This window comes from Trichogramma pretiosum, unplaced genomic scaffold (genome assembly GCF_000599845.2).
Source record: "Trichogramma pretiosum strain Unisexual culture from Peru unplaced genomic scaffold, Tpre_2.0 scaffold54, whole genome shotgun sequence".
NCBI classification, from domain to species: domain Eukaryota; kingdom Metazoa; phylum Arthropoda; class Insecta; order Hymenoptera; family Trichogrammatidae; genus Trichogramma; species Trichogramma pretiosum.
In genome coordinates this window covers 576233-597753 of record NW_019641628.1, presented here as the reverse complement: position 1 = coordinate 597753, position 21521 = coordinate 576233, and the positions used below count along the sequence as shown (strand labels likewise).

The window sequence follows — 21521 nt, the reverse complement described above, 5'->3', positions numbered from 1 at the left end:
CGGCTGCTTCGAAGGAAAAATCATGCGACGCTACGTTTGGATTTATCAAAAAAACATGCAAAATGATCATTAATAATGAAAAATGCAAATGATTATCCAAGGTTCAGCTGAGAGAATAGATATTTGACTATACATTACCGTTGTTTCGAAGAAAGGCAGTGCTCGCATTAAGCAAGTAACTGTTCTGCTTTTCTGATGTTCTTTTATGATTTTTTTTTCGTCGCTTTTTTTCGCTGTCTAACAAAACTGCCATTAAGTTCACCACTTTTGCGACGTCTAATTTAAAAATTCTTTTGTCATATCTTTCAAGCATGTTTTCAGCTGAAGCTCGCGAGACAAGCACTTAATAGTCTTTTCATCGGCTGCTGCTAGCGTAAATGACTGGATATGATTTTTTACTTTTTTATGGAATCCGAACGTTGAAGTTTAAAGGAGTGACTTAATTACTTCATCAATTATGAGTGAGAGTTTTTTTACAATTGCTAGACTTACTATGAATGAAAACGTCCTATTGCTTTTGATCGAGGTGGTCTAGCAATGAAATTAATAAGTATAGTATTTTATTTTAGGCAAAACTAAAATTAAAATTATCAATTATATAGTTCGAGTTTAAGAATAAATTTACATTTATGAAGCTGTAAAAGTTTTTTTATAAAGTCTCTAAGCGATATTCCGATGTTTTTCGATCAGTCGAAATACCCACCATTACAAATCTCGGTTTTCCCATTCAACTTGAACTTCTAAGAAGATATAAAGATAATTTCCTGATATTTTATAAAAAATTTTATTATTGTTATTTGTTTGTATTTTTATACGAATTTATCAGTCCCGATACACATCTGCAATCTTTCAATAAATGTGTTATCGAATTCAAGTTATAAATAAATTTATACAAGGACGTGTATTATTGTTATGTATATATTTTTTGTTTATTTATCGTTACAATTAGTTTTTAATTCTTAACTTTTTCTTTACAAGAAATAAGTAAAAATTTGAGAGAAACATGAAGTGAAAATTAGTCTTGGTTCATAACGAAATCGAAGGGGCCACTACGAGGTCTGTCGAATAAAGAAGCTATCTACCCAACGAGTTTATTGATTTTTTCATGCTTGTATGCTAGCTCGTCGCAACGATACTTTTATTCGGGGTTTCCTCATGAATACCAAACCTTAAGTACTTTCTTCAAGGCAATACCAAACTTTTATTATTTTGCACACGAAGTAAGAGCGTAGGTACATAGAAAGTTTCATTAAAAGCCGAAACGACACATCGCTTCAAGTCTGCAGAAGCAAAGCTACACCGGCCAAGGTCCACTTGGCCGACTTGTCTTTAGTCTTTAAATTGAAGGTCCAAACGTAAGTCGGGCCACGGGTTCGAGTCTTGTAAACTGGACACTCGTACATGTTACGCAAATCCTGCTTGTCTTGGGTTATGGCACGTATATTGATGACCGGCATCGCGGGAAACAGCTCCTTCGGTCGCGAGTCGACTATTATACCGGCTGAGACGTCCCATCTAGCTCCTTCCATGAATATGCCGTGTACGTAAGCTCCGTCGCGAGGTGCCGTTCTGTAAAAAAAAAAAAAAAAAACAGCTTACAGCTGCCAATTCGTAATGTTGGTCGGGGCTCTACTTACGTAAATTCTTCTTTATTTTTCTTCGTGACGTCGCACTGTAGACACATTTTGTCGAGAGGTAGCTCGTGCCTGCGAGCCGTTGATTGCATAATGGCCGTTAACAACGACTGCGGATTAAAAAACCCGGCCAGCCACACCGATGCAGGCAACTAAAAACATAATAGGTCTCGGGTCGATAAAGTATATTTAAGATACAAATCGTACAGGTAAAATAATAAAAATCTTACGACAAAGTCTGTCGACCAGCTCTCTAATTCGCGAATTCTGAGCAGCAAATCGACGAACCAAGCGGTCAAGCCCAGCAGCGACGGGTAAGCTCGCTGAGTCCAAGTTTGAGGGATTTGATCGAGAAATAGGGCAGTCTCCAGGTCCTCCATGTCCGAGGTGATGGTCAACTCGCCCTTCAAACCGAGATCCAGTTCGCGCAGCGATCGCTTGATTTCGTTCGTTAAATAGTTCATGCGCTCGCACTCCTGAAAGGCCACGATCACGTAGGGCGTGCGTTCCTCCACTTTGCCCATTATCTCGACCATGTTGAACTCCTCGGGCAATTTTTCCAGGATCTCGTCGAGGATCTGTTTGACTTTGTCCTCCCTAGTGACGGTTTGGCCGCCCGAGCTGCCCGCGTCTCTGGGCTGCATCTCGAAGACGGTCCTGAATAGATTTTCCGAGCTCGTGGTCAAGAAACCGACCTCGGCGTTCGGATGCAAGCCATACAGATACGGAGATTCGGCGGGTAGAGCCTCGTCGATGTACGTATGAAAGCCGACCATATCCGTGTTGGGTGGGGCGAGGAAGCCTGCGTATAAAGTCAAGAGCATAGTATTTGACAATTTTACAGCAACGCATAAATATTTTATGCGACGAATTGAAAAGCTCACCCGGCGCGAGCTGAAGCTCCCCGTCAACGAGATCCGGCTGCATGAGCTCCTCCAAGTAAGACACGCACAGTCGTCGATCCCAGTCGTCCGTAATATGACCTCCGTACATTATTTCGCCGAAAAGATATCGCAGGTCCTCCCAGGGGATCTTGGCGCTCGCCTCCAGATAGTTGTGCAAAACGTGCACGCTTATGTTCAAATCACCCACGTTGAAGGGGTATATTTTATTCCAGCCCTGGGGTCCGAATTTTCGTCGCTCTGCCACGACGGCGTGAAAGTAGCAGAGCGAAAATAGTATTACTTTAAACTCGGCCTCCTTGCTGCACATCTCCAGAGTTTCTTGCGTGAAGTTATCCAGAGCTTTGTGCAAATTCGCCTGCATGCCCGTGGGCGGCTCGTTCGTGATTTTTATCGACGATTCAAGAATACCCTACAAATTTGTAAAATTAGTAAAATTAATTTATTCGAGACAAAAAAGTCGAAATCATCGACGAATAAATTAACCTGGGGTATAATGTGGCCTGCTGGTGTACTGGCAGGTTCGGCGCTCATGAAAACTCGATAATCTTCGTGCGAGCCCTCGGATGCGACTTCTAACTTTTTCTCCAGCAGCGGCAGCCATTTTTTCACCAGATGTATGTTTTGCAACACGACCCAGTGGCCTTTTTTAGATGCCACGTCCATCGCCTGTTCGGCCACACTTTCTTGTCCTTGTCCTAACGAAACGTTGTGGAAATTTTGTGCATCCGATGTGAATCCTAATCGTCGACCCAAATCCTCCACATCCTGTATTTTTATTAAAATTTTATCGAAATCAGTTAGGAAAAACGAAAAAATAAATTGACGACATACCTTCAGAGGATTGACTCCAGGTGAAAGTATAAAAAAAATCGGCGTCGATGGGCTGGTTTCCTCGAAGGATTTGGCGAATTCGACCGTGCGGCTTTCGACGTAGCGCGGCCCCAGCTTTTCCTCGATGAAAGCGGCGATGGCATAAGTCATTCGATCGGGGCGCAGAGCTCTCAGCATGCACAATCTCTGTATGGCTGACTTGTTTTTCCACTCTTGAGGGAATTTCTCGCGCTCCGGGCACTCGCACTCGACGAGCTTTTTCCAACGCTTCGACGACGTTTCGATGTCCCGATCCAAGTTCCTGCGGGAAAATATCTAAGATAGGGCCAATTTCTACTCAAAAAGAATAGTTGCCCCTATATTACAATGGCGCATACGTGCAAAATGTTATTTTTTTATTCAAACATCTAGTGGTTAAATCTGAAACTGTCTGCTAATGAGCAGATTGTACTTGTGAAGTTAAAACTCCCAAAAAAAGTCAGCTACGTGTAAATAGAGAGAATACGATGATACCTGAACTCGTCTCTTGAAGCCAAGCTGCGTATGCCTCCCCAGCTGGTGTTGGTGAGAAAATCGACGGGCGAGGTAACGTGAGGCGTGATGGGAAAGCGCAGCAGAAAGTCCAACTCCACGACGTTGATCTCCTCGCGCGCGAGCAGCACCTGGAAGGCCATCTGCGAGGCGAAGATGAGCTTGTCGCACTCGAAGAGGCCCCGGCTCGTGTACATGAAGACCGAGTAGGTGATGCACTCGATGAGATTGGTCACGCGGCCCGCGACGTCGGCCGCCGGCACGGCCTTCAGCACGGCCTTCTGGAACACGACGCTGAAGGCTTTCAGGGAGAACTGATAGATCGGATTGATGGTGTTCAAGTCGTTGAGGATGAAGTAAAGCAGGGAGGCGCGCGCTGCAGCCGGACGGTAAAACTCGCGCGCCGTGTCGATCTCTTTCGACGTCTCCCTGGCCTCCGTCACTTTGCACTCTATCTCGGCGGCCGTTTTCTTAGTCGTCTCGAGATTTTCCACGAGCGCCGTGTCACCCAGTACGTTGGCTCCTGCTGATGATAGCCTAAGCAAGAGAGATTAAATAATTTCATCGGAAAATACTTGACTCGAACAGGGAAAGAGGGTAAAGGAAAATAATAATAACGCCGGTACTTAACAAGAAAATCTTCCGATCAAAAATTACTGCGAAAAAAATCCTTTTTTCCAACTACCGCAAGAATAGTACATTCATTTGCTTGGCAAGAAAGTGGGATGAGGGGAAACTGGGCAACACTCGTAATATGTACGCTTCTGATTCTCTGCGAACTCGAATGGCCACAAAATTTTATGACAAAGCTTTATCACGATTCACGGGTGAAACGGAATTTTCATTTTTCATTTAGATACAGAATAAATTGGAATTTTAATAAAATTTTCCTTCTAAACCAAAAAGTGTTTTATCCGCTGCACTTTCAAAAAGAGGATATTTTTCGCCGCATTTCGAGAAGAAGGATTTTCTTGTCCATATTAAAAGCGAAGATCGTCTTCGTTAGACGAGAAGAAAAATGCGTGCTAACTTAGATAGTAATGAGTCTTCAAGGCTATTTAAGGTAATCTTGAAGTCATTCTGTTGTCTAGTCAAATCCGCCTTCAACTCTTCGAGATCCGGCCGTTCAGCTTTGACGACCTCTGCCAGCAGCTGATCCTCCAAGCCATCTCGAGTTACGGTGAAATTAATCAAAGTCGTCTGAGCCTGCATCTCCGGTTTGTAATGAGGATTCGCCAGTTTTGTGTGCAGAATTAATCGGAAATTCGAATTGTACTCGACTTCTTTGTCCCCGATCTTCAGAGCTTTGCCTTTTTTTATGAGATTACGTCCGAGCAGAGAGTCGAGCACTGGATCGACGTGCTCGCCAATGTTTTCTATGAGGACTATCGCGCCGGCTGCCAATGACTGCTCGATAACATCCAAATAGCCTCGTTGACCGAGACGAATAACGTTCAAAGTGTCTCCGTACTTTTGTTTTATCCATTTGATTCCTTGAAGCTACGTATTCAATGAAAAGAAACCATGATTACATAATCATTTTTTTAACACTGCGTGCGCGAAACACGGGTTTTCTAACCTTAAAGCGTCAGAAAACCCTAGTTTCTCGCAAGCAGAGTTAAAAAATATCGTTTGCAACTAGTCCGCGAGGAAGTTGACTCACCCAGGAGTCTTTGCACCCTCGCTACGCTCGGGTGAAAACAACTCCTGGATGAGTCAACTGCTTCGCGCACTTGTTGCAAAATATACTATATTAAGTAATCGTGCAGTAATAGAACATTACTTGTGGATCGATCATCAACGGCCACCGATCCGAATTAGTCAAAATAGTGGCATTTTCAGTAGACATCCGATCGTTCGGCAACCCTTCGTTATTCCATTTGGCAATCTGTGTGTCGTCGGTCAATAATGTCAAAGGATCGAGACCATCAGTGATAGGTACGATTGGCTCGACGGTGCGTAAAAAATTCAGCCACTGCTTGTTCACGAGATCGAGTCGGAATTGTTTGGTGAAGCAGCCGACGTACGAGATGAAAGCAGTGACTAATAGCACATCACCAGGGAGCGTCGATGCTTGCTGCATGAGACTTGAAAAACAGTATCGTATATAAAAAACTTTGAACGACAAGAGAGCTTTGAACGTGTAAAATTCATTCAGTACTTTGCCACTGAATCGGCCCATCGAACGTTTTCAGATGCCAAGCCTCCGACTAGACGATTAGCCAAAGCAATCGTCGCATTGGTCGCATCTGCTTCTTGCTGACATTTTAACTTTTCCGCTGTGGCCTGCTCGAAGTCAGCTGTCAATTTAGCCAATTGATCCTCTAGTGACTGTATCAAACAATATAATCACTTGTAAAATAGTTTGTATTTCAGGAGTATCTAAAATTACTTACCGCAACTTTCCTCTTGATACCAGCCAATTTTTCCTGAGCCGCGGCCAATTCGGCATTAGCCTGTGCTAAAGCTTTGCGTTTCGGTTCGACGTCGCAAAACACTTCGTAAAATTTGATTATATTAATAACCCACGCGCACAAACCTGCGGCAGCGGCTGATTTCGTTTTCACGAAATCAGGCTCGAACTCGGAATCCTTTAAATAAGGTTGAATCGATTTTATGACTTCCGGATGAATATTCTCCTTATCGTAATTGATTAATGCATCGAGGAAAGCATCGACTTTGGCCATTGTTATCTAGAATGAAAAATTTAAAATCGAAGAGTATAATTCAGAAAACAAAATAGTAATTTTGTTCATACCTTGGCCGCTTTCCAGCTTCGATCTTTGGGAATTTTTCCATTGGGAGCTAGCAGAACCATCACAGCGGCCGTGACGTTGGTCACAACACCCGGTGGTGAGCCGAACGATTTTAATTCAGTCAAATTTGCTTTATTCAAAGTATTCAGAGCCTCTTGAGCTGCAACCAAAGCTGGTTCTGCTTTCAATAAATCAGCTTCACAGTCTTTTTGTTTTTTCGATACCTCTTCAGCAATCATGGCTACTTTTGCCTCTTCCTCATCGGCTGCAAAAATATTGAAAAAAGTTGAATTTATTTATTCGATTTTATCAATTTCGTCAGATAGAGTTACCTAAAGCTTTTTCTTTTTGAACCTTCTCTGTTTCTACGCCGACTATAGCAATCAGGGTGTCAGCTGCTTCGTTCTTCTGTTGCAGTTCTATCTCTTGAACGGCTAATTTTTTCTTCAAATCATCAACTTGAACAGCGGTGGATCTCAATTTCGCCAAGCCATTTTCCAGTCTTTCTACTCTGCCTTTAAGCTCTTTCGATTTATTTCGAAGTAATTTGGTGTACAAACTGATTTGCTCCAGAAAAGATTTCGGTGTGGTATAGTTGTATCGTCTTTCACTGGCCAAATATTGTTTGCTCGCTGAATTAACTGTTGTGTGTGCATGAGCCATAAATTTCGCCACAGATTCCCTATAAAAAAGTGAGAAATTTAAAAATTATTTTTATGTTATTAATTCTAAGCAAATGTTTTTACAGGTATGTTTCAGGCAATTCCACGAGTTCTTGTAAGAATCTTTTGGAGACCGACATGAGCGCCTCTTGTGGCCATTCATGGAACCAATTGATCGCAGTGCAATTGATGATAGCTGGAAATTTACGAGATCGAACGCGCAAAGTCGACCCAACAGGCGAGAAACAGAGTACGATTCGAAGTTGACGACGCACTCGGTCAATGAAGAATTTCCAGCAGTTTTCTCGAGTGTCCAAGATACCAGCTCCTTTTACTTCATTTCGAACGCCTAAAAATATATTTAAATAGATCGACGAATTTTTTTAAATTCGTTAACCATCAACTCACTGGCAATTATATTTTCAACTTCGTCCTCTGGAAATAAATCAGGGATTTCTCCTGAAGCGAGCATATCGTTGATCAAGACCAAAAAATGCTCGTTCGGTACTTGTGCATCTGTCATTAAAAACATAATTCCGATGTTCTTCAGACCAGATTTGGAATACAGAGCGGCAAGTTCTAATTTCAAATCTGATATGCCGTAACCCTTACGCAGTTGAATTTGAAAGACTTCCAAGGAGCTAATAAAGGCAGCCAAACGCGCGAGACTCTGCTTGCCAGAACCTCCGACTCCCACGAGTAATGCGCTTCCTCGAGGTGACTCTAGTATTCGATTTATTCGACACACGTGCATCATGGCATCTTCGAATAATACCAAATTCATTGCCGAGACTAAATCATTGTAGCTCACCAGAGCTTCCGTCAGTAATCGATGCAAGCTGGGCCAATCTTTTACGGGCATGTATTTGGGTTCGCCCACTCCACCTAAAATATGATCGATTAATAAACAGAATACTTGTCTTTACAGTAAGCTGAGTGATATGTAGCGATAAATTAGAGTAGCAAACGAAATAATCAATGATAATTGAAATTTACCTGCAAAATGACAATAAATATTTGGTTTTTCGAAAATAGCACTTTCATCGATTTCTTCGACGTTTTTCTTCAGAATATCTACTTGAAACTTAGTGAAAGATTCGATATCTTTTTCATCGGTCAATTTGTCACCGTATACTCGATGAGTCTCGTGCATCCACAGTCTCACAAAATCCGATGGAATTTGAAGACATTCGTTACCACTGAAAAGTAGCCCTTGAAAACAATTGGATAAATCCCTTAGATTAAAAATGTAGTGGAATTTTGTCGCCGTTGGTAAGAAAACTTGGGCACATCTGTGGTGTAATTGCAATGAAGCTTGGACAATGGGACCACAGATTTCGGTGATGATCAGTGGAAATCTGAAATTATTTAGTATTTGGAATCAACTGATTAATTAGTGTTACATCATAATCATTACCTGTGTTCAACGTTCGCTAAATGTTGAGAAAGTATCGATGCATAAATAGTAGTAAGAGATTCTGAATTGGGAAAACTGACAGCAAAAACTGCAAAGTGTCTCTGCAGTCTTGGATTGATCGTAAATGAACCAGCTGTAGGATTCATGCAACTCACATATTGACAATTGTGAATGTCTTTCAAAGTAAGTTTTGTTCTATCGTACCAGTGATTGTAATCCAAGTGTTGCCTTATCAACGTATGTGGTTGAACAGTACCGTAAGCGTCAACTTCTGGCATGTTCATGTCGTCGATAAAATAAATCATTGTTTTATTTCCGGGTGGGCCGTAATTTCGGCCAGCTTTTTTCTCCAATGGCTTTTCTAAAATTTTTTGGAGCATTTCGGATGACGTGTAAAAATTGAAAGGTACATTTGTCACGGTAAAATTTTCAGGTAGTTGAAGGAGTTTCTCAGCTACTGATACAGTTTTGCCGCTACCTGCGGGTCCCACCAGCATTACCGGAAATTTTTTTTCCATTAATAAATCTAGAAAGTAACGGATACGAATTGACTCAGCCGTGTGAACTAAAACTGCCTGTAAAGGTAAATCAGCATCCAGTTCAAATTTCGGCAAACGTTCCGTCCATGGAAGAAAATTTTTAGTTTCAGGATCAATATAGTAATCGAAAACCGTTCCTTGAGCCGGGAATTTAATTTGCTTGAACTCATTACACCACCACTTGCTAAATTCAACGCGATGGTCGATGGTTTGATCTTGAAACATTGCGGAACCAAATGCCCAAACTGCCGCGAAAACAAAATAGATCTCGTAGTGATCTTTGGAGAATTCATTCATGGTCAGCTCCGGAGTCAACAAACAAGTTAAAAGATGGCAAAGCATTTCTATATGTGCCATGTTGGCAATGGGTGTAATTTTCTTGAATCTCACTTTGACTGTTTCTAAACAAATAGGAATATATCGATCAAAGAGGATGACCAAATTTGATTTTTCAGAAGGCGAACTTCTTGTTTCGATCCAACTGGTGACGTAAGGATTCCAGCCTAAATCTTGAGGATTAATGTACAAAATACCTGCACGCGAGACCGTTGCCGGCGTTGCAGTTCGCAGATTTGAAATTTCAAAAACTAATCTCATTGATGGTGTCAATGCAATTCTTTCATTGCTCGCCAAAGTTAAAACTTTATTATCGTCCATGACCGTATTCAAAGACTCGATCCACATTGGATCTATATCGCCATCCAATACAATCCATTTTGGATTATCACCCCCGAGATTGGCTTGATCTCGCATCAATACGGAAAACAAACCATCTTTCCACTCTCGAGTCGCAGGATTAATGATACCAAACAATTCATCATTTGTTACAGCTTTTGGGTTCAGATCATTAAATATCGGTTTCCTTTTAATATTCTGATAGGTCCGAAATAGCGTTTTCCAAACTTGGGTTTTGCCGCAACCAGCTGAACCCACGATGAAAACAGAATGTCTGACCTCTAATAGCTCTTCCAATTGAACCACTTTCAGTATAAAACCATCTTCTGGTTGCAAAAATAAGTCTGTAGCAGCTGCTTTCACAGTTTTCTCGAATTCAATATCTCTTTTTCGTGGCACATCGAGAGCAGGAAAAAGATCAGCAATTAGACCCATGAAAACCGGCAAATCATCAGACACCACTTTCGGAATATTGAAGTCACGAAGGGCTCGCATCAAAACTTCTTCTTCTGGGCGGCCTGGATCACCGCGTTTCAAGCTTCCAGCTACTACGAGAACAGATTTGATGGCTCTCAAGCCCCAATCATAGTGATCTTGTTTTGAGAGTAATTCTTTGCAAAGAGTGTATAAGGTAATGAATTTTCTTGCGAGAACTCGAGCATCTTGAAAACCTTCAGCGACTAACATGATTTCGCAGATTAGCTCAAAATCGGGTACTACCATAGCACAAGGCCTAAAAAGAGCTTTTAAGTTTTCCGGAAGTTCAGTTCTACCGGCGTATCCGGGGTTCATTGTGATAAAAATTCCAACCGATGGAGTCAACTTTATCATATCTCCCATAAAATTAAAGATAGTCTTTTTATCTTTTATGGCATCTTGAACGGATTTCACTTGAACGGCTACTACCGATAATACTTCCACGGATATTCTGTTGAACTCATCAAAACAACCCCAAGCACCCGTTTGAGCAAGGCCTTTGTAAATATTGCCGCAAGATTTATAATCCATTTGTTCGGAACAATTGAATACATACACCATTATGCCAAGAGCACGTCCTAAATCTTTGGTCGTTTCAGTTTTACCAGTACCAGCTGGTCCCGCTGGGCCACCGCCCATGACGAGATGAAGTGATTGGGTTAACGTTATGTAACATCTATCGGTCAAAGGAGTTATTACTAATCTGAAAATAAATGATTAGTTCAGTTTTTACAGAAAAATTGATGCACTATTGAGAGATCTATCTGATACCTTGGAGTATTACCCAAATATTCGTGAGAATACCTGAACTGAGCATCACAAATATTGGCAAAACAATCTTTCTCTTTTTCATCCCATCTATGTCTGAGTTGACTCTGCCATTGAAAAGCCTGAGCCGTCTCTACTTTAGACTGTACCAGTTTAGCTACAACATCTCGAGAATGAACATCAATCGTACAAATCGTCATGATCTTCTGCCGATCTCCTTTGTTAAGCTCTCCGAGTAATAATGTTATGAGTGTGCTCAGTTGGGATATCTGCTTTTTCAAGTAATCTTTCAAGGCGTTATCGTAACCTTCCTCGAGTCTGGCAAAAGCGGCGTTCAGCTCAGTCGTCCACCAAACTTGAGTTCCGCAAAGTGAAATTTGAGCTGGATAATCGAACAACCACTGTTCTCGGGGCTTATCCTCGTACGCTATTACGGCGTCTTGAAAGTAATGGCGGATGGATACTCGCATAGCGTTTTGCAACCTATTGAGCCAGACTTCAACTGCACCCTCACAGACCATTTCAAAATTTGTAAATTCAACGTATTCCCCGTCTTTGGCAAACATACCTGAGTCATAAAGTTAATGGCACATAAAAAAATATCTACAATGATTTGATTACTTTACTTTTGTTAGGTACTTACCAACTATCTTTTCAGGCTTGGTATTATCCTCGTGAAAGCGAAGTCTTGCCATTGAGTCAAATAATTTTATCAAGTGTTTAGCTACAATTTCGGGTTGATTACCATTCGAAAGTACATCCAGCAGATCGCTAGATGAAACGAAATAAAATCTCGGAAACGCTAATCTTTTCGTTTCTAAATACTCTGCCAAAGCTTTTTCACATAGAACTAACTCTTTCTGCAAAATATCTAAAGTACCAACCAAACCTTCTTTGTTTGTAGCTTCGACAACGTTCGGAGTTTTTGCCATTTCATGAGTCATATGCTTGAATTGCTGATCGATGCGATCGAATCTCTCGGCGTCAACTGGAAGCTGCTTTCGAATGTCCTCCGAGGACATGAATATACTTTCTAAATGAGTCCAAGTGCGTTGCACTTCAAACCAAATCGTCGTTACTTGGTCAGCTATGCTTAACTTTTTTTGCCAGCAAGAAACTTCGTCCAAAAAATGGGCTATAAACTTCGACGTTATTAAATTTTGTAATTGAACCTGTAAAAAATTTAGTTTAAAATATTATTTTTTCAATATTTTTATTATAATATTCTGACCTGATTTTCTTCAAGACTCTCGATTAATTCTTCACTGGCTCGAAGTAATGTTGCCCCAGTTCGTTGATGAACTTCTTTTTCAAACTCCATTCCAGACCATGTCACATTTAGTTCTCTAAGATATTTTTCCATTGACATTTCTTTGACAGCTTTATCAACAATATTTTTGACTTCTTCTTCGCAATCATGTAAATTTAGTTCCAACAAATCAGCCAATGTAGTTGCATCATCCATCACGAACTCAACCTATGTTTATTTCATCATATTTCTCTAATTGTTTATGAATTCAACTAATTATGTAAAAATTATAATTATACTTAAGTCACATGCTGATTGACCTACAGTGTTAATAATTATTAATTCAGTTGAATAGAAAATTTCAGTGAATGATGAATTTTAGGATGAATGAATTGATTCAAAGCTTTACATATTTGCATATGCTTTATTTTTACCAATATTTAATAATACAAAGATTTGCATACATAATGAATGATTGATGTAACCGACGATGTGAAATGAAAATATTTAATTTATCAATTTTTTCTTTGAAAGTAAAATTCTATTGGTTTGTCAACAAGTAAATAAATTGCATTTGATGTTGATACATGATGTGCATGGTGTGTGAATGATCAGTTATAAAAATGTAATTGAATAAACTAAGACTACGGTCTATTTAAGTATTCTAATTAATAATATTTAAACATGCCTGAAGCTTATTATTTTTATATTTACTATTGAAGAAAAAAGTTGCAACTAAATTATAACTAAATCTTAATGTGCTCTGTATGTACATTGAACTTACGGTCATCTCTGGAGTCATGTCGCCCAATTTCTGTAACATTCATAGCATATTTACAGCAGTGCAACTAACTATATTATTTACAATTCGGTTTTTTATGTGAAAACGAAAAATAAAACTTATTTTAAAACGTATGATGATTATGTACAGTATGAAAAATTAGAAATGTATAATTGATTTAGATGTTATAAGTTTTCGAATGATATCTCCTATTGTCTATTAAGAAAAGGTCTTTGCTGTCAGGCAAATTGATTATGTACAATTCTTGTTTTGTCATGGACAATTTTGAAGCTACCTTCGTGCTCTTCATCAATTGCAACCAGTGTCTTTCTCGAATTGCTGGATTCTGCAACTCGCCAACAGCTCTCAGCGACGTAAGGATATTCTTCACGGTAGCTTCAAGCATTATGTACGTATCCCAAGGTCGCATTTCCTTATCCAAACCTTCAATTACAAATTATAAATTTTTTTCTTTTTACAATTAGATTCGATGTGAACAATAAATTACCTCTTATTTCTTTGGCAAATTTTTTACTCTCGATGTCCATATTCTCGACGTCGATCTTTTTCCATGGCGTAGTTTTCCAACCCTCGATGCTACTCCTCACGATATTCACGTAATCCCACAACTGCTTGAGCATCTTGAGTTCTTTTCTGCACTGCTTCAGCTGTTTAAATTCGGGGACGAGGACCTCGAATAGGGAGGCCGATTCTTGTATATCACGCATTTGGGTTTCTAACAGAGTAATTTCTTTATGCGCCTCATCGAGTTGTGCGTAAGGATCCTCGCAGTCGTACTTGAAAAATCCATAGCGCCTAAAGGCTTCACGATATTGAATGATTGTCGTATCGAACGCAGATATTCGAGCACGAATTCTGGCGACTTCACCTGAAAATAATCAAATTGATATATTGAACAAAAAAATAATATATTTTATCAGTAGTTACCTGCTTGTAGTGGGGCTACTTGTTGTTTTACTGTCAAGGCTAACTTTTTAGTATTCAGCCATTGATCTGGAAGCTCCTGCAAAAGGACATTAACTTCTTCCGGAATATCTTGGTCATAAAACTTCAAAAGTTCGATCGTTTCTTGTAAAGGTTGAAACATTTCGTCGGTAATTGGTTGTCTTTCTTTTACTTGCATTAAAAATCCCATTATGCTCACTAAACCTGTATAGTCACCGGGTTGTACTTGTTGAAGTAAACCTTCATCAGCCAACCTAAGTACATTAAAATTTTATTTAAATTCAATAAAAAAATTTTAATTTTAGCGTTCTTTAAACCATATTTAAAAGATCAAAATGAAGTTTATTAAAAAATCTGAAAAGATATTAAAAACGTTATAAAGAAGTTTTTAAAACGTTATTGGAAACATGTTTCATGGGTCTAAAGTAAAAAGACTTGTAAAAGCATAATTTTACAACAAAAACAAAAAATTTCAATATTAAAATTCAATTTAAGTCACTTTAATTTTGAAGATAAAAATTTATAAAATTGAATTGAATGACGTGGAAGAAATATACTATCCTTTACCTTTACATAAATTTTAATGTAAATATTTTGAACAGCAATAGAATGTTTTACCTGATGAAAGCTCCAAGATCCGATAGGCTGCTCGTCACTCGTTCTACCAAGTATTTTTTGAACATACTCGACCACTTACAAATGGTATTCAGTAGTGATTGTTGGAATGGTCTTAAATCGACACGAAACCAAACACAAAATATTTTAGATGAGCTAATTTCTTCAACTTCGGTATAAAGACTCTCGTAAAGATCTATTTGTTCGCGAAACTGCTCCATTTTCGGAGGATTTTTTGATGGGGCCTTGGGATCAAATGCTGTTATCATTTCGATTTCTTCCATGGTCAATTGCCTACTGTAATCGAGAAATTGGTGCATGGTTACTTCTCTATCTTCCAACCATAAATATGAATATCCTAGAAAACAAGGAAGTAGATTAAAATTCTATGATGTAAAATGCATGAATTTTAAAAGTACACCTTCGAAAACTCCACAAAAATCAGAGGCCTCTTCAACAGCTTTGGCAACAGCTGTAAGTATTTCTGTTTTCATTCCGTTGATATCTTCATCTTTTTCCAATTCATCGGCATAAGAATCCTCGTCAGCTTTAAGCCTCGGCAACAGTCTTGCCATTCCTATGATATCGTCTAAGAGACTGCTCAGCAATTGATCCAAACCATCGGGATCGTCAGGTTCCAGCGACGGGATAAAAAATAAGTCCGGCTCCCTGAGTTCCAGACGCGCCTCAAGCAGTGGCTCGTTCTTGGAGGTAGGGTCCATATTTTCAGCGAGATAGCCAAGCGAGCAACCGACGGACTTGCGCAGACACTCGACGACGATCTTGTCGACGTATTTGACGTAGGCTCGCCAGGATTCGTCTTCATCGTCCTTGATCTCGAAGAGTTTCTTGTTTTCCGCTAACAGGAGCTCTATATGCTCGGCCGCCTTACGAATTTCCGCGTACCTCTTGGCGACCTTTTCGGCTCGGTCCTCGATCGACAGCAGGGCATGTTTACGACGATCTTTTCGTTCGATGAGCGGCACTTTTGTCCAAGGCTCGATAATGTTGCGGATCTTCTCGACATTCGCTTGGGTCAGCTTGACCCGGCAGTAAAGATCTTGGACCAAACCGTTGAGTTCCGTCATGTAGTCGAGCAAACCCTCGGAGTTCCAACGTAACTCATTCTGGCCGCGCTCGATGAGCGTGTCGATCCGAGCTATTTCCTTCTCTATCAGATTGAATTCGACTCTACGGCACGTACGTCGAATATCATTGTAAGATGTCACAGTACCAGTCAGAAGTGTTCTGAATTTGCGGAAAGTTTCGGACATTTCGGCGACCTAACGAAAACAAATACGAGAGTGATCGATAAATTTGTACAAGTGTAAAAATGCACTTGAAATACTTACGTCTAAAGCTTCCTTTGGAATGTTATCGTGACACATTTGTTTAAGGTAATTGACCTCTTTCAAAATAGCGAATAGCTCCTGATCGAAGTTCAACGTGAGCAAAGACACTTGATCCTTTTTCAGCAGAGGCATGTTCAAGCCAACGTCGACGTACGTAGGAACTGCCTTGACCCACTCCATAAATAGTACCCTTTGCTTGTCGTTGAGCCTAGCGTAAAGCGTCTCATAGCGCTGCAAAATGCATTTTCCCTCGTCGCTCTCGGCAACTCTGCGCGTGTAAAGCGAGCGTATAAAAATCAACTCGACTTGGAGCCTCGTAATTGGCGGTAATTTGTTTATACGAACGGATGTTGCAACGACTTGAAAGCCTGCACGGGCAGATCGATACGTTGCTTCAGCATACTCGTGTACTGAAGAGCACCGGCGAGAGGCGGCAAATCCGTCATGAGATTCAGCGAGCCCCGATCGAACAGATTCTCCACGACGCTCATCTCGGCCTTGAGCAGCTCGACGATGCGACCGTAGCGTTTGGTGAATTGGTCCCGAATGACTGGACGGTCGAGTACGCTACCGGCTATATTGATCAGCTGCAAGGGTCGAACGAGTGCAAGGGTCATGCAACCGAATAATTTGAACGACGTGTTCCATCGAATACAGTTTTACCGACCTTGAACGCACTCTCGAGATTGTTGCAGTCGTCGAAGGCTTGACAGAGTATGGCGGCCATCTTGCTGTCGAGATCGACGATGGAAGCGGCGAACTTTCGGCAATCCTGGATGAAGGACTGGTCGTCGGGCTCGAGCACGTCGGTCGAGCGCGACGTGAAGGCCGTGAACAGCTGCTGGAACTCCTTGAAGACGCCCATTATGCGCGTGCTGAGCGAGCGACCCTGCGTACCGCCGAGCTCGATCTTTTCCAATTTCGAGAACTCGAGCATCGTGTCGAACAGCCACTCGATGTCGTTCAGCCGCTTGAGGAAGGCGTTGAGCCGACCGAACACGGCGCTCGGATTGAACGTCCACACGGGCACGTCGTCCCTCAGGCCGGGTTTGTTCTTGTGCAAATCGAATTGACGCTTGAATTCTTCCAGTACGTCTGACGAAAGACAATCGAGTTTTATCGCGTGGATATTATCGCTAGATCGATGGAGCGCTGCATGGGAATGAGAAAAAAAATAACCTTTGGAAATTTGGACGCGTTGCTGTGCTTCGTCGACGTCGCTCTGAAAAATCAGCGAGGGGTCGAGAAAACTCCTGGCCTCCTGGATGAGCAAATTCGAGACCATTCTCAGCATGATTATCAGTTTGGACGAGCTCTGGTAGTATCGAGAATTGGACCAAGCCAAACCGATCATGTGTATCAAACTGGCCATGATGGGTTTGGCCTCGGCGAAATCGATTTCTTCCACCTGCTTGAAAACCTTACCGAGCGGAGACAAGTACAAAGATATCTCTTTGGCTTCGGTCAGCGAGGACACGACGTTGGAGAACAAGGTCTTGAAGCACGGATAGTAAGCGCTGTCGGTCTTCTCCAGTATCACCGCCATCTTGCGAACTCTGTCCTCGCGAAGCTGCTCGAAAATGTACCTCAAGTTGGCGAGTCTGGTCGACCAATAATCGAGCTCGACGTAGGGAGTCGGATTCTGGCCGTTTTCGAAGGCGGCGCTCGACTCGTGCGTGACCACGTCGTTGACCAGATAGGCCCACTTGATGACGACGCCCTCGATGGCACTTTTCAGGTAGAGATCGGCGGCCTCCGGTCCCTCCTCGATTATCGTTCGCTCGACTTCGGAGACTTTTTCCAAGCCCGCGGGCATCGGTAAAACCGTTCTGCCGTTCACTTGACCCTTTACCTGTTAAATTTTTGCACGTGATCAACCGTACAAATGTAAACATCGCTTGGTTCGTTGATCTAGCGCCATATACCTGATAAAGAGTACCGCGCAAGGAATGTACGTGTCTAGAAATGTCTTGCACAGCGACGGTCGGCAAGTCGCGATGATTTTCCACTTTGCAGAGCAACGGCGCGAATATGTTATCGACTATGGTGGCGAGCTCGTCGACCACCCGATGCGACAAGTCTCCGGTCAGTAGCATCGACGCGCAGGCCTCCTTGTCTTTGGGAATCGGCGCGATGCGCATCTTTATCGCGTAAACACCTGTGATGATCGACATTCAACGTAGCATGGAGTATTCCTCTCGAGCAAATCTGTGTGCGCAAATTTTGCGTGACGTACCTTTGGTCCTCTGACAGGGTATGGGAAAGCCGCAGGACGGCACCAGCTGAGCGTTCGGAGTGAGCACGACGAAGAGCGCAGCCGGAACGGCGTTGTCGAGAAAATCGAAGACGAAATTCCGATACTCCTCGGTCATGAGTAGGCGGCCCCATTTTTCCGGCTTGAGTTTCAGGGACTTCTGAACGATCGCGCCGAGATAGTCGAGCCTCTGATCGCCCGGTGCCGATTCCATGTTGTTCGCGCTGTTGGCCGCGGCCTCGGCTGCTGCTGGCGCGTTCACATGAATTCGCGCAAAATATAAAGGAAAAAAAAATATCAATGCGCCAAAGGCTCGACGATAACGACTGCAATAGCTACTCTCGAGACAGGTCGAGTCGAGGCAAGTTACCTCCCACACACTCGCGTACGTATGGGCTCGTGTACCACGGCAACGAGGCTTCTCTCTCTCTTTCTCTATTTCCCTTTACCCCAGCAACGTTTTACGACTCCTTCGCTTTGTCCCGGTGTATATTGTCATGCAAGAGACACGCGATTATATCCGCGATTGCTACGCTTGGCTACATGTACGTTTTTGTATATGTGTGTGCATGTGGCACTGCGCCGCACGCGACGCAAGCAAGCACAAGCCAGCATCGATAGAGTTTCCCGCAGTAGCTCGCTAGATTCCGAGCGATAAATATTGGCAAGGATATAATCGTGATTCGGCGCTTTTTTCTACCCAATACAGCTTTTATTCCGCAGCGAGCTTTCGGGCAGCGTCGACCACCACCGGGGCACACATAATCGTCTCGAACGCACCGACTCTACTGCCTGCGAGGAGCCGTTGACGATAATAATTTATCACGCCTAGATGGATCGAGGATAATCAATTGAGTTTTTTCTTGCGAAAATCGATGCCATAAAGTTTTGAAGGCGAATCTACTGCACGTCCAGGCCAAAGAACTGCGGAAGCGACGATGATTGAAGTCGACGTGTTACAACATCGAGAAACTTTTCAATGGTAAATCATGTAAAAATCATGTAAAAACTTTACGTTACAGACAATTTTCTGTTTCTTTTCTTTCTTTTTTTTTTTGAATAATGATAAAACGCTTCAATTGTTATTTATATCCCTTAATTAAACATTTTTTTAACGATACAATTTTATTGAAATATAAAAAAAAACTCGATTGAATGGATTTCGATAGTAAACCTATTTCGCATAAAATATTTCCGCACCCTAGCATAATGCTCCCTTGTCGCAAGCTTTTTTATCGCAGATTTCGAGAGCTTGCACCGCACCAGCCGAAATAACCGCAAGCGCGCGCTGCGCTGAATTCGTGGTCGTTTTATGAGTTTAATTTAGAAACTACACTTTGGCTTACTCACCTGCACATTTCATAGAAATTAGATAAATTGCGTGCCGACAACGGGTTTTCAGTAAAGCGTTAACAAAATAAAGAATGTTCAGGCATTTGTTCTAATGTTCTCGTGACAATATCTTTTATCGCGTTAAATTTATTAATTAATAACTTTTTTGAGTTGTTTAAATTATTTTGTAAAATAAAATTTCGTTTTTTATCACGAAATATACTTCTTATACTGCTTGTATTATATTCATACGAAAAATGAAGTCAAAGACTCCAGGAGGACCATAGCAAGTTGCAGCTACAAAAACAGCTTTTTTGTGCTATTCGACGTCTGGTTCATATTGCGGGGTAATTTACCCTGGAAACTTTGGTGTGTTCAGCTTCTCAACAGGTTATAAGTTTCCATGAAGCTTTTTGTGCAAAGATTTTCCCCATTTGCACAAGCATTCGTACGAGAGCCCTTTTATTGACCCTACGTGTGCGTACATACGTGTTTTTACTTCTGCGTATATGTTTTTACTACTGCCTGTAGAAAAAGTTTAACTCATACACAGGGAGAAAATAGCCCGAGCAATTTCGCTTGGCATGTTATCGTACTCTTTTTTCTTGTTTTTGTTTTCAAGTTGGAGCGAAACGAAAAAAAATGTTGTTGCTGTTTTTTTTGTTCACTTTATCGTGTACGATACCTGCAGCTGCGGCGGCCTGGCTCTGCTCCGGGCTGGAGGCCGTCGCCGGCGGTGGTCGCGGTGGTATTGCCAGGGGCTCGTCATCCTCGAGCGAACCGGCTCTCGAGTCCATCATCGATCGCAGCAGCTTCTGGAATTCCTCGAGTTTCTCGGCATCCTCGGGATTTCGTATGAGCGGCAGCGGCTGTACCTCGTCCAGCGAGCGGCTGTTGGCGATGCCAAAGATGCCATCGTCGTCGCTGCTGAAATCGCTACTGCCGTCACCACCGCCGCCGTCGTCTGACATTTTTGTTCTACAACGATTGCATTAAATAATTTTTAATTTATTTTCAGCGTGGATTGATAACTTAATTTTCGATCATTTGATAAAGCAGGTGCATTCATGTATTTCATGAAATATTTTAATCTCGCTCTTCCAACGGATGGACTTTTTTTCTCCTCGAGCGCGGTCTTCTCCCTTCAAGTTTAAAATTATACAAAAGTACATATCACTTTGAGATGAAAATACTTTAGAACCCAAGTCAAACTTCACGCGCGCTCAGGAGGAACTCTTACTATAGCAACGGTTGCCTTGAAAACGTTCCGGAGGGGCGTAATCGAATTTACTCTCCTCGCTTGGAAATAACGTCAAATGAAAAATAAAAAAAAATTACATAAAATTTATTGCATTATTGGATAATGTGCATTTTCTATCTCAGAATGTATTCCAATATTTTCCAATTTCATAAAGGATGTATTTTATTGAGTGCAAGAAAGTCAATAATTTTTATCAAAAAACTTTTTATTTACGTAAACAATAATGATTATGATAAAATTCTTCCGATAAATACTTTTTTTTATCGTCATAAAGTTCACTGGGAAATTATTGCACTTAAAAATTGTCTACAAACCTTACTTTAAGAGACCAACGGTTGTTACTGGGAAACTCTGAAATTCACTCCAGCGCAGCGATACGTTTAACAAGACAGCAATATACAGATATTCCTGGCGAATCCGGCAAGCTTGATAAAATCATACGCGTCTGTCGTTTTGGCGAACCCTTCCGTTCTTCGCCAAGACCACACAACGAAGCATGGGTATATAAAGAAGCTC

At 41.6% G+C, this 21521-nt stretch overlaps 1 protein-coding gene across 1 annotated transcript; it reads right to left on the bottom strand.

Annotated features, from left to right (window-relative positions):
• Positions 1-1274: 1274 nt before the first annotated feature.
• Positions 1275-20715, bottom strand: LOC106651252 (dynein beta chain, ciliary). The gene is made up of 32 exons (XM_014369692.1): positions 20430-20715; positions 18395-18658; positions 18084-18316; positions 17338-18010; positions 16826-17253; positions 16504-16745; positions 16159-16426; positions 15228-16089; positions 14810-15164; positions 14174-14445; positions 13734-14114; positions 13521-13669; positions 12427-12672; positions 11839-12367; positions 11199-11763; positions 8737-11130; positions 8316-8677; positions 7728-8204; positions 7404-7668; positions 6990-7339; positions 6660-6922; positions 6298-6594; positions 6063-6232; positions 5685-5988; positions 4932-5401; positions 3884-4438; positions 3371-3671; positions 3023-3304; positions 2519-2948; positions 1865-2436; positions 1638-1786; positions 1275-1569 (listed from the first exon to the last, which is right to left on the bottom strand). Exons 1-32 carry the CDS (start codon positions 20713-20715, stop codon positions 1275-1277), a joined length of 13689 nt encoding a protein of 4562 aa, XP_014225178.1.
• Positions 20716-21521: the final 806 nt, after the last annotated feature.

Excerpts from the sequence above, each read along its gene's own strand:
- LOC106651252 (XM_014369692.1), bottom strand. The coding sequence starts at position 20,715 with ATGTCAGACGACGGCGGCGGTGGTGACGGCAGTAGCGATTTCAGCAGC. Across the intron at positions 16,746-16,825 it reads ATCTCGAGAGTGCGTTCAAG|CTGATCAATATAGCCGGTAG; the intron begins GTCGGTAAAACT and ends CGACCCTTGCAG. Across the intron at positions 2,437-2,518 it reads GGAGCTTCAGCTCGCGCCGG|GCTTCCTCGCCCCACCCAAC; the intron begins GTGAGCTTTTCA and ends CTTTATACGCAG.